The following is an 11,995-nucleotide window of genomic DNA, read 5'->3' on the forward strand; positions in this document are numbered from 1 at the left end:
GTGCCCACCCCATACAAACCCCACCAGAAACGTGCACTTGGTGGTTTCCTGGGAAAGCACTGTTTGTTAAAGAATCTGGAAAAATCCAGATTTTCTGGAGCCAACACAGTTCATCCTGGGAGGCACAAAGCTCTGGGGTCCTGGGACAGCTTTGGAATTGGGTGGGAAGGAGCTCTGCCAGTCTGTGCTCCTGGGCTGGGCCAGGCTGGAGGAGCTGGGGGGCACAGCTGGGTGTCCCTGTCTGTCCCTCCTCATCCTCAGTTCCACAGCTGCTGAGGAGCATTTGAGAGATTAAAGCAAAACTTCACAAAGTGCCTTTCCAGGTCCATTCAGGGCAGGTGGAGAAGCAGAGGAGGAGTCTCAGGGAAGAGCTGCTTTGGCCCTGTCCCCTGTGTCTGGCCCATTCTCGGGCTTGGCAGCAATGCTGTAGTAGTAGGAGCGGATGGTGTTCTCCACAGCCACAAACCCTGGACGTTCTTCCCATCTGCAGGGGCAGAGAGGAACAAATAAAGTCATCAGAGAGGAACAAATAAAGTCATCAGAGAGGACAGAGCTGGCCTGATGCACTGAGAGGACACAGAGACCCTGAGGGAGAGCAGCAGCCTGGCTGTGCCAGGGCTCAGGAGGCAGCTGAGACTTTTCAGGGACAGAGAGGGTCAAAGACACAGAGCCCTGTCCTGTGACCGTGTTCACGGGGGTGCGAGGATGAGGGAAGAGACGAGGATCTGACTCCATGTTTCAGAAGGCTTGATTTATTATTTTATGATATATATTATATTAAAACTATACTAAAAGAATAGAAGAAAGGATTTCATCAGAAGGCTAGCTAAGAATAGCAAAAGAAAGAATGTTAACAAAAGCTTCCGTCTCAGACAGTGAGTCCAATCCAGCTGACTGAGATTGGCCATTAATTAGAAACAACTCTCTGAGACCAATCACAGATCCACCTGTTGCATTCCACAGCAGCAGATAATCATTGTTTACATTTTGTTCCTGAGGCCTCTCAGCTTCTCAGGAGGAAAAATCCTAAGGAAAGGATTTTTCATCAAAGATGTCTGCGACACCCTGGGATCTTCCAGGATTGGCACAGGCAAATGGAGAGGGCCGATAATAAAAAAAATCATCTTGGGCTGGGGAATCATCACAAGGCAGGAGACAGCATTTGCTTTGTGTTGTCAGCATGCAAACAGTGTGGTGAAGGTGTCCCTGCCCATGGCAGGGGGTTGGACTGGATGGGCTTTAAGGTCCTTTCCAGCCCAAATTTCCAATCCCATTCTGGGATTTGGTGGCTCTGGTGGAGCTGGCACCATGGTGAAATGCTCACCTGTATGTCCAGCACTGCTGCATCAGGGAGTACATCTCTGCTGGGCACTCCTGGGGACAGTCCATGCGTTTGCCCTGCTCTATGAAGCTGATCACCTCAGGGCCCTTCATTTTCTGGGATGGGAGCAAGAGGGAAAGGGATTAATGCGCTCAGAGCTGGCAGCAAGGCTAGAGGAGACAGGTTAGAGCTGGGCCTGGGGTGGAGCTTTCGTCCCAAACTCTCCACACCTGGTTGTCACTGTTCCCACCCCAGCAGCCAGAACTGGTGTCCCACGCTGTGGACAGGCCATCCCACAGACACCATCCCAGCCACTCTGCAGATCCCATCCCAGCCACTCTGCAGATCCCATCCCACAGACACCATCCCAGACATCCTGCAGACCCCATCCCACAGACCCTATCCCAGCCATCCTGCAGATCCCATCCCATCCTACAGACCCCATCCCAAACATCCTGTAGATTCCATCCCACAGACCCCATCCAGTCATCCTGCAGATCCCATCCCAGCCACCCTGCAGATCCCATCCTGCAGATCCCATCCCAGCCACCCTGCAGAGCCCATCCCACCCAGCCTGCACACTCCACCCCTTCCACCCTGCATACCCCTGCAATCCTACCAATCCTGCAGACCCCATCCCACCCAGCCTACTCACCCCATCCCTCCTGTCCTACCAACTCCATCCCACCCATCCAGCTCCCACCCCACCCAAGCATGGGCCCAGCAGTGGATGAGAAGTGATTTTCTTATCTCCCAAGTGAGCAGAAGGATCAAAGAGAAAAAGGATCAAAAAACTCTGCTTCGACCCAAACCCAAATTAACTCCGTTTGTTTTCTATTTCTCCTCTCTCAAAACGAGCACAAAGCTGCAGGATCCACCCTCATTTGTGCCTTTCCCAAAGTGGAGTGGGGCTGTGACGCCCATGGGTGACAGAGCCAGCTCTGTCTTACCTTGTAGGGCCCTGCCTCACCTTTTAGGGTTCTCCCTCACCTTTTAGGGTTTCCGTCTCACCTTGTAGGATGTCTGTCTCACTTTGTAGGGCCTCTGCCCCACCTTGTAGGGTTTCTCCCAGCACCTTGCAGGCCTCCTGCCTCACCTTGTAGGACCCTTCCTCATTTTTTAGGATTTCTGCCTCACTTCGTAGGGTTCCTGCCTTACCTTGTAGGGCTCTGCCTCCCCTTGTAGGGTTTCTACCTCAACTTGTAGGGCCCTGCTTCACCTTGTAGGACCCTTCCTCACCTTTTAGGGTTTCTCCCTCACCTTCTAAGGTTTCCACCTCACCTTCTAGGGTTTCCACCTCACCTTCTAGGGTTCCTGCCTCGCCTTGTTGGGTTCCTGCCTCGCCTTGTTGGGTTCCTGCCTCGCCTTGCAGGGTTTCCACTTCAGCTTGTAGGGTTCCTGCCCCACCTTCTAGGGCTCTGCCTTACCTTGTAGGGTTTCTGCCCGAAGCTGAAGGCCTCCCACATGGTCACACCGTAGCTCCAGACGTCGCTCTTGCTGGAGAACTTGTGGAAGAGGATGCACTCGGGGGCGTACCACTTCAAGGGCCACTTCCCTGCTGTCCTGGCCTGCAGCAGAGCAAGGAGGGACATTTGCAGCCTGAGGTTGCTGGGAGCTGCACCTGGATTTTGCTGGGTGTTTGTGTCAAATCTCACATTGCTGAAGAATCACCTGAAATGGGAGTCCTGGCCCTGCTGTCCTGTTGTGCGGGTGCTGAATGCCCATGGTGCCACCCTCCTCCTGCCACCCGCCCCAAGGGCTCAGTTAAACCATGGAATTATGGAATGGTTTGGGTTGGAAGGGCCCTCAAATCCCACCCAGTGCCAGCCCTGCCATGGCAGGGACACCTTCCACTGTCCCAGGCTGCTCCAAGCCCTGTCCAGCCTGGCCTTGGGCACTGCCAGGGATCCAGGGGCAGCCCCAGCTGCTCTGGGCACCCTGTGCCAGGGCCTGCCCACCCTGCCAGGGAACAATTCCTGCCCAAGATCCCATCCAGCCCTGCCCTCTGGCAGTGGGAGCCATTCCCTGGCTCCTGTCCCTCCAGGCCTTGTCCCCAGTCCCTGTGCAGCTCTCCTGGAGCCCCTTCAGGCCCTGCAAGGGGCTTTGAGCTCTGCCTGGAGCCTTCTCTTGTCCATGTGAGCACCCCCAGCTCTGCCAGGCTGGCTCCAGAGCAGAGGGGCTCCAGCCCTGTGACCAATTTAGTGGCCTTGTCTGGACTCATTCCAACTGGTCCTCATCTTTCTTGTGCTGGTGGCCCCAGAGCTGGACACAGAATTCCAGGTGGGGTCTCTCTTTTAGTTGAGCACTGCTGGGAAGATCAGCCCTGGCTCACTCTTCATCACCTTCTCTCTGGCTCCTCTCATCCCCCTGGCTGCCTCTGCACCCTCCTTGTCACCAGAGCTCTGCAAAGCCCCTTTTGATGTCACACCAGTGAGGCACAGCCTGGTGTTGTGCAGAGGGGTCCAAGAACAGCCCAGATCCTCAAGTCTCTGGGGGTCCCATCCTCCCAGCCAGGAGGGCTCCTGCTCCAGACCCTTTGCTGTGCTCACACCTGTAGCAGCCACAGGGCCTGCAAGGCCTCCCTGGCAGTCAGTTGCCTAAGATAAGAAATGCCTAGTCATGATAACTGGACCAAGAGACCCCTCTTCCGCCTCAGACCCTTGTTATCTCTCTGTAAGACCATAGGTCATATTCACCTCAACCCTTAATATTGGACTGTTTCCCAAAACTCCTATACCCTATATAAACTCCTATTTCTGCCCAATTTGGCAGAAGAGCTGTCACTGGGACACTTCTCAGAAGCTGCCAATAAAGACGCCTCTGTGGGACTTCATATAACTCTTCTCCTCTCTCTCCCTGCATCTGCCAAAGGCACTTAGCAAGCAAAGAGCAGAAATCACTAAAGAGCTGAAAATCACCAAAGAGCTGATCTCACTTAAGAGCTGAGCTGCTTGCTAAGATTGCCTGTGGCTGGGAGCCTGCCTGGGACACCTGGACAGGTTGTGCTTAGCAGGACCTTGCTGTCTGGGACACTGACAGCTGCCAGGGTCAAACAGACCCCAAAAACCCCAAGCTATAATACACACCCACCTTGTAGTAGCTGTCATCAGCTCCCAGAGCCTTGGAGAGCCCAAAGTCACTGATCTTGGCATAGTGCTGGTTGACCAGCAGGACATTCCTGGCTGCCAGGTCCCTGTGGACAAAGTTCTTCTCCTCCAGGTACTTCATGCCCATGGACACCTGGTGCATCAGCTCCACGATGTTGCTCGTTGTAATCTCATCCCTGGGGAGGGTGAAAGGAGATCTCAGTCATAAACGACCTGCTGTGCTCCCCTCTGACTTTTCCAGCTGCAAGGGAGAATGAGCATGGAGAGCTCTGCTCCAGCAGCATCAGGCCCTGGAGCCTCACATGAAAGATTTCTTTCTGCTCTTTTCAGCCTTCCTGCACCTACAAGGGTGTGGATGTGACAGCCTGGTCAGAGACAGAGAAAGCGAGATAAGTGTCCTGGATCTCGATCAAATTGTATCCTATTACCATCTGGATGGCATTGTCTTCTGTTCAGTGGGCAGTTTTCCTTATCTCTTCCACAACTGGGGAGACATCTGCTGATAACAGCTATTGAATGTCACTGCATGGCTGATAAGAACTACAGCATCCCATTGGGAGATGTGAGCCCAGAGGGAGGAGCCAAGCATTCCTATCCGGATATAATCTGAGATTTCAAACATTCCTGCCTGGATATAATCTGGAGATTCTGGAACACCAGCACGGCTTCTCCACTGGATTTCCCAGAGGAACAGCAGCTGTCTCTTCCCCTGGATCTTCAGAGGAAGAGACTGCACCTTTCTCCAGGATCCCTGCTCCAGCAGAACCACCCCTGACACTGCAGGAGGGCTGAGCCACAATTCCAATGGGACTGCTGCCAGCACCCTGACCCACAGGGTGTCAGGTTGGGTTCTGACTCTGTCAGTGTTTTAGTTTACTGCATTGTTTATTTTATCCTTTTTATTTTCTTCCCTATTTAAGAACTGTTATATCCTGCTCCCATATTTTTTGCCTGAGAGCCCCTTAATTTAAAATTTATAGCAATTTGGAGGGAGGGAGTTTACATTTTATATTTCAGGGGAGGCTCCTGCCTTCCTTAGCAGGCATCTGTCTTTTCAAACCAAGACAATAAGTTTCCCAGAATCAGCCTTGGAAGCTTTAGGGAACTGGAGATAAACAATGATAGCCAAATATTAAAAACAACCTGCAGGTGGTATTTTTCTAATAATCTGTTTTTCTAGTTTTCTCATAAGATTATTTACAAATGGGCATCTTGTTAATTAGCCAATCATGTGAAATGTGTTGATTAAACAACCAATCAGGTCCACTTGTAGTGAACTAAGCTATAAAAGAAGATGAAATAAATGAGGCTTTTTGCCACTTTGCCTTGTGATACAACTAACTGTCATCTCTGACTCAATGGTGACACAGGGGTGGGCTTTTGAAGATGATTTTGAGAAGAAACACAGAAAATCAGCCACGTTTTTTCCAATACTCACTTCTTGGAAGCCAAGAACCTGTTGAGGGGCCCTCCAGAAGCCATCTCCATCACGAGCATCAGCGACTCGGCCTCGCACACCCCGATCATTCTCACAATGTAGGGGTTGTCCAGCTGGTGCATGATCTGAGCTTCCTTCATCATCTCATCCTTCACTGTCTTCTCGTTGTTGCTCTTCAGCACCTTGATGGCCACGTCAATCTGCTTCCTGCATGGGGAACAGCCATGGTGTCACTGTCATATTTTCTGAAAAATCCCTTTGCCAGGATTTCTTCTCCTGGGAAGATGAGAAGCCTCAGCTTCTCCTGTGTTTGCTGCTCAGGAATGTGGCCTGGAGATTGTTTAGCCATACATGTGAATTGTTTTTACTTAATGACCAATCACCATCAGCTGTGTCGGACTCTGAGGAGTCAGTCAAGAGTTTTTCATTATCATTCTTGTTAAGCCTTCTGTCTGTATCCTTCTTTTTCTTTAGTACAGTTTTAGTATAGCATTCTTTAATATATTATCATAATAAATCAGCCTTCTGAGAACATGGAGTCAGATTTCTTATCTCTCACCTCATCCTGGGCACCTCACAAACACCACATCATGGCATGGGCTAAGCACAGCTGGAATCAGGGGTCATAGCCAGGAATGGAAATCCCTTCTCCTGGGACACTGTCTGACCTCTCAACAGCCTGTTCTGGCAGGGCCCTGCACCATCCTGGTGTCCCAGGATGGAGAGGAAAGGTCACCTCACCCTTGTGGGTGTAGCCAGAAGTTGCCATCCCTGATCTGGGGATGAGACACCTCCCCTCCCACACTGGGTCATCAGTGCTATTTTTCCAGGAGGAAACTGAGGCACAAGTAGGTAAAGACCATCACAGACAACCAGCAACAGAGCCAAGGGTGACACAACTCCTCAGTGTCACTGCTCTGGCCTGACATGGCCAGAGGTGGCCTCAGGAATGTGGAGTTGTTCCTCTGAGCCTAGCAAGTCCCTTTGGAAGTGGCAGCAGTGCGCCTGGCAATGTGGAGATTACACACCCAAGGTAATGCAGCTGTCAGTGAAAATCCATGGGAAGCCATGGAATTACAACACCATACCATGATATCCTGGGATTGTTGGGGTTGGCAAAGACCTGCAAGACCATCAAGTCCAACCCCTGGCTGAACACCACCATCCCTACTAAACCCTACCACAAAACCTGCTCATTTTCTGAAGACTTCCAGTGCTGGTGCCTCACCCATCACATCCATCACCCCTGACCTTCCAGATCATTTCTTATCTCCTCCATTGTCACTTTGGGGCCCATCTAGTGACCAGCAGGACAGCTGGGGACACCTCAAGCCCAGCCAGGTCCCTCTCCTCCCCCTTCCTTCCCCAGCACCTTCACTCACTTCCTCATTTTGTAAACTCCCTTCTTGACGCAGCCAAAGTTTCCTGCGCCCAGCTCCACCTCATCAATCATCAGGTGGTCCCTCTTCAGGAACAGCTTCTTGTCCTTCAGCTCCTCGGGGTCGCTGTAGGGGCTCTCGTACACGCTGGTGTCCATGGGCAGCAGACGGGATTTTCCTGCCCCTTCCCAAGAGGAGCACTTGGTTATTAACTTGCCCTTCCTCATCCCGCTGTCCCTCATGGATTGGGAAGAGTTTCTCTGCTCTTTTGGCCAATTCACCTCCACCTCCAGCATTTCTGGTCCCTCCTGGCTGTCTCCCTTCCTTTCACAACCCAGGGCCCCTCCCAGTCCCGTCTCTTCACAGAGAGCAGCAGGTACAACCTTCCCAGGATTTCTCCTGGGGAAGCTCAAAGAAAGCTCAGAGAAAGAAGAGAAAACAATTCTTATCTCTATTTGCTGCTCCTGTTGTTTGGCACATGTGGAATGTGTTATGGAGATTGTTTACCCAAAGTGATTTGTTAATTGGACTCTGGTGATGATTTGGATTAATTGACCAATTAGGTCAAATTGTCTCATAAGGGTCATGGGTTTGTATTTAGTAATATAGTTTAGTATAGTATTAGTATAGTATGTAGTGTGATGTAATAATATAATATAATATAATATAATATAATATAATATAATATAATATAATATAGCAATTGTTCAGCCTTCTGAATCTTGGACTCACTGCACATTATTCCTCTGGCTGGGGGTTGTCCTGCATTAATAGTCCTGGTTGCTAAAAGAGGTGGGAGGGGGAGTGGGGTCTGAGCATTCCCATTCCATATATCTGCCCTGCCAGCCCTGGACAGGACTTTACCCCACTGAAATTCAGCTGAATCCACTGAAAAATGTCACTTTTAGTGAAAAATGTAAATTTTAGTGGAAAAAATGTCACTTTTAGTGAAAAATGTCAATTTTAGTGAAAAATAGGAATAGGACAGGGCTTCACTTCCTGGGCAAGGCAAGGAATGAGGTAGGGCTTGATTTCCTTGGGAGTCCAGTGTGGGTGCAAGACACCAAAATGTCTGGGGTGCTCCTGGGTGCTTTTGTAAGAAAGGGGCTTTGTAGCAGGGCTCCAAGGAACCACTTGGCTCCTGGGACATTCCCAATCCTGTCCCCTGTGAGGAGGAAAGGGCTCTGGAGGTGCTCACCGACAGGATCTGGGGTGTATCCATCTGCATTGAGAGGGCCCAGGTTTCTCTGAAAAAGAAAGAGGAGAAAGTGGATAAAGGAGAAATTGCTTCATTTGCAAATGGAAGGGAAAGGGACAGGGAAACTGCACCCCAACACAGCCACAGCTGGTGATCCCTCTGAAAGGTGAAACTGGAGTGGTTTGGAGGCAACATTCCTGTTCCAGCCCAGTTCCAGCAGGGATCAGTGCCAGGGACCCTGAGCACAGCATCCTCTTCCAGGGCAGGGCAAGGTCAGGGCTCGCTGTCCCCTCTGCTGTCCCCATCCCAGCCAGGACTCACAGATTGCAGTGACCCAGGAAGGGGAGGTGTTGGGGTAGATGAAACAGGAAAGCCTTATAAATATGATTGTCTGGCAAAAGATTTTGAGACTATAGAAACTATAAGTGAGATTGAAATGAAAGCAAGCTTTGAGATCCCTCAGTTACTGAACAACTGGAAAACAATGGTGTGCCTGACTGAAGGTAATCCCCTTTTGATCAAACAACACCCTCTGCTTGCAGACAGCTCCAAGGGTCAGAGCAGATCCTACAGCTTGGCAGAAGGGGCCCAAAGAGGAGGTTTTAGGGTTTAAAATGTAACACAGTATGGTAATGTAATGATTCTTATAGGCTGTATGGAAATGCTATAGGATTTGTATATTGTACTAGATTGGTTAGTGAGAATTAGAATATTCAACACAGAAGAAGATTTATTGTATTGTAATGGGAACCTCACTCTCTTACCCTTTTATTCTCTTACCCTCTCATTCTCTCTATCCCTCTCCCCTCTCAGGCCTGCTCCGAGCTGTGGCTGGCAGCTCCCAGCTGGGCCCTGCACCCAGGCCCTTTGCAATAAACCCCAAGTTCCACGACCTGGCTGCAGAGATCTCTCGTCTCCGTCCGTCCCGACCGTCCTCATCCCCGACACTCCTACAGGGAGGGAAGCCTGGAGGCAGCTCAGGTCACAGCCAGCAAGGAAAAGCGGCCTTGTGAGCACACAGGGACACTGTGCAGCCACTGCCCCCAGAGCAGAGAGCCACAGGGTGGCACAGCTTGGAATGCCACAGCCACAGAATCCCAGAGCTGGAAGAAGAGCTTGGGAAGAACTGTATCTGCCAGAGCTGGGAAGAGCTTGGGGAATTTAATAAGGCCCAAGGAAACACAAAATCTGCAGTTTGAGCAGGGCATGTGGAGTGCAGTGGCATTGTTGGGCCAGCCAGGAAGGGGTTTAGGCCCTGATGTGTGGGATAAATCCTGAGAGAAAGCAGATCCGTTTTCCCAGAGGAACTGCAGGGTTTGTTCTGTGGGTCCCAGGCAGTTTTTGATGGCAGCACCACTGGATCCAGCACAGAGGGGACATCACTCAGCCTGGGAACAACCAGCCCAGCCCAGGGACACCAGGCTTTCCCTTCCCCTCCTGGTGGGCTAAGATTTCAGCTGCAATTGAGAGCCTGGCACGGCTCTGTCACCATAAAAATGCTCCAAAATCTGATGGCAGCACTACTGGATCCAGTGGTGTATAAATAAATCTTTTCTGTATAAATAAATAGAGGGGACATCACTCAGCCTCTCAATATCCTGAGCTGAAAGGGACCCCCAGGGATGATCAGTGCAGCCCCATCCCTGCACAACCACCCCAAGGACCCCACCCTGAGCACCCCTGGGAGCTCCTGGAGCTCTGGCAGCCTTGGCACCATTCCCTGGGGAGCCTGGGCAGTGCCCAGCAGCCTCGGGGGGCAGAACCTTGCCCTGAGCTCCATGCCAAGGCCTGGCCCAGCTCCAGCCCTTGCTGGGCTCCTGTCCCTGTCCCAGAGCAGAGCTCAGCCCCTGCCCCTGTGCCTGCCCTGGGGAGGAGCTGCAGCCCCCGAGGAGCCTCCCCTCAGTCTCCTGGGCTGCAGCTGAACCAGCCAAGTGCCCTCAGCTGCTCCTCAGCCCCTTCCCCAGCTCCGTGTCCCTCCTCTGGGCACTCTCCAACAGCTTTGGGTCCTTCTGATCCTGTGGTGCCCAAAGTGCCCCCAGCACTGGAGGTGAGGCTGCCCCAGGGCAGAGCAGAGTGGGACAATCCCTCCCTGGGCCTGGTGCCCCCCAGCACAGGGGGGCCCTTGGGGCTGCCAGGACACAGCAGTGACTCAGATCCAACTTGCCACTGACCAGGACCCCCAGGGCCCTTTCTGCAGTGCTCTGAGATGAGCCAGATCTGCTGTGATGCATGGAACAGTTGCTGTGCACATCCCAAGCAATGCTCCTGCCTTACAAGAGCTCAGCTTGGGCACCTTGGTCTGCTTCTCTGCATGTCTGCTGATTTCCAGGACATCTGGGTCCTGTTTGGCTTTGGGATTTGCTGCTGAACTGCTTTTTTCCTCAGACCCTTCCTCATCTCTGTGTCCCTCCTTTGGACACTCTCCAACACCTGGGGAGCCTGGGCAGTGCCCAGCACCCTGGAGGCCACTGTGGGTGAGGTGATGGGTGAGCCCCCAGGCCTCGCTCAGCCCCCCATGGCTCCCCAAACCCGCTGCTTTCAGCCCAGCCCAGCACTCAGGGGCTGAGCAGGGACATTCCCCAGGGCAGGGTGAGCACAAAGCCCTGGCTGGGGGCCAGTGGGAGCAGCAGGGCTGAGCATTCCCAGGATCCCAGCAGGGCAGGGATGGAGGGCTCCCCAAGGACAGCCCCCCATGTGGCAAGGAGTTCTGGATGAATGGAAACCCTTCTCAGCTCGACCAGGGGCTGTGCCCAGCTATTCCCCACCCCCATCCAAGCTGGAAAGGGAACAACATCCCAGCTGGGCTTAATAAAGTCCAGTGCAGTTGCTGAGCTTTTAGACAAAAGCAGGGTTTGAAGAGCAGGGTTTGATCAGCCAAGCCTGAAATGCAGCAATATTAAAACCGCTGAGTTCCCAAAGAAGCAAAGCCTCCCCCAAACTCACGCTCACGGAGGGGTGGGTGGGTGGAACTGGTGCTGCAGAGGCTGCAAAACAAGAGAGAGGGTTTGTTATAATGAATTTATCAGGAATTTGTTATCAGCCGTTTGTTATCAGGAATTTTTTATCAGCAGTTTGTTATCAGGAGTTTGCCCCCAGCCAGAGCATCGCTCCTTGAAGGACCCTGTGGGCCTGATCCCATCCCCTCCAACCCCCAAAGGAAAATTTCACCAGCTTTAGCCTAAAAAGGAGTGGAAATGGGTCTGGATGTGGTTGTTATTCCCAAATTTTGTCACGAAAATGCCACCACTGGAGCACCCCATGGGCAGAGACTGGCTGAGCTGTGCCCCAGGACAGGGCAGGCTCTCAAGTGACATTGTGGAGCCAAAGTGGTCCCTGGAAGGAAGGGAAATTTGGGCTGGCACTGCTCCAACTGGCACCAGTTGGTGGCAAACCAAGGCCAGGGGTGGCACTGGGAGGTGTCAGCTCACCTGGCATGTTGGGGTTGGGGCAGGCTTCCCTCAGGTAGAAAATCAGCCCGTCTGGTTTGAGTTTTAAGTACTCCACCAGCTGGGAAAGGGATGGGAGGAAAAAGAGATTATTGTGAAAAGAAAA

The 11,995-nt window shown here is 52.1% G+C and overlaps 1 protein-coding gene across 1 annotated transcript in view; it reads right to left on the reverse strand.

Moving 5' to 3' along the window:
* Nucleotides 1–269: 269 nt before the first annotated feature.
* The window catches only part of LOC102034810 (tyrosine-protein kinase ZAP-70), a 50,760-nt gene continuing 39,034 nt past the window's right edge, over nt 270–11,995 (reverse strand). The window contains exons 6-14 of the mRNA XM_005429491.2: nt 11,872–11,950; nt 11,387–11,427; nt 8,444–8,492; nt 7,249–7,429; nt 5,867–6,073; nt 4,412–4,604; nt 2,749–2,889; nt 1,325–1,437; nt 270–484 (exon numbers count right to left, since the gene is read on the reverse strand). Coding sequence (XP_005429548.1) covers nt 361–484; nt 1,325–1,437; nt 2,749–2,889; nt 4,412–4,604; nt 5,867–6,073; nt 7,249–7,429; nt 8,444–8,492; nt 11,387–11,427; nt 11,872–11,950 — 1,128 coding nt within the window. The 3' untranslated portion in view covers nt 270–360. The remainder of the gene's footprint in view (nt 485–1,324; nt 1,438–2,748; nt 2,890–4,411; nt 4,605–5,866; nt 6,074–7,248; nt 7,430–8,443; nt 8,493–11,386; nt 11,428–11,871; nt 11,951–11,995) is intronic.

The sequence above is a fragment of the Geospiza fortis genome, unplaced genomic scaffold (genome assembly GCF_000277835.1).
Source record: "Geospiza fortis unplaced genomic scaffold, GeoFor_1.0 scaffold80, whole genome shotgun sequence".
Classification (NCBI taxonomy): domain Eukaryota; kingdom Metazoa; phylum Chordata; class Aves; order Passeriformes; family Thraupidae; genus Geospiza; species Geospiza fortis.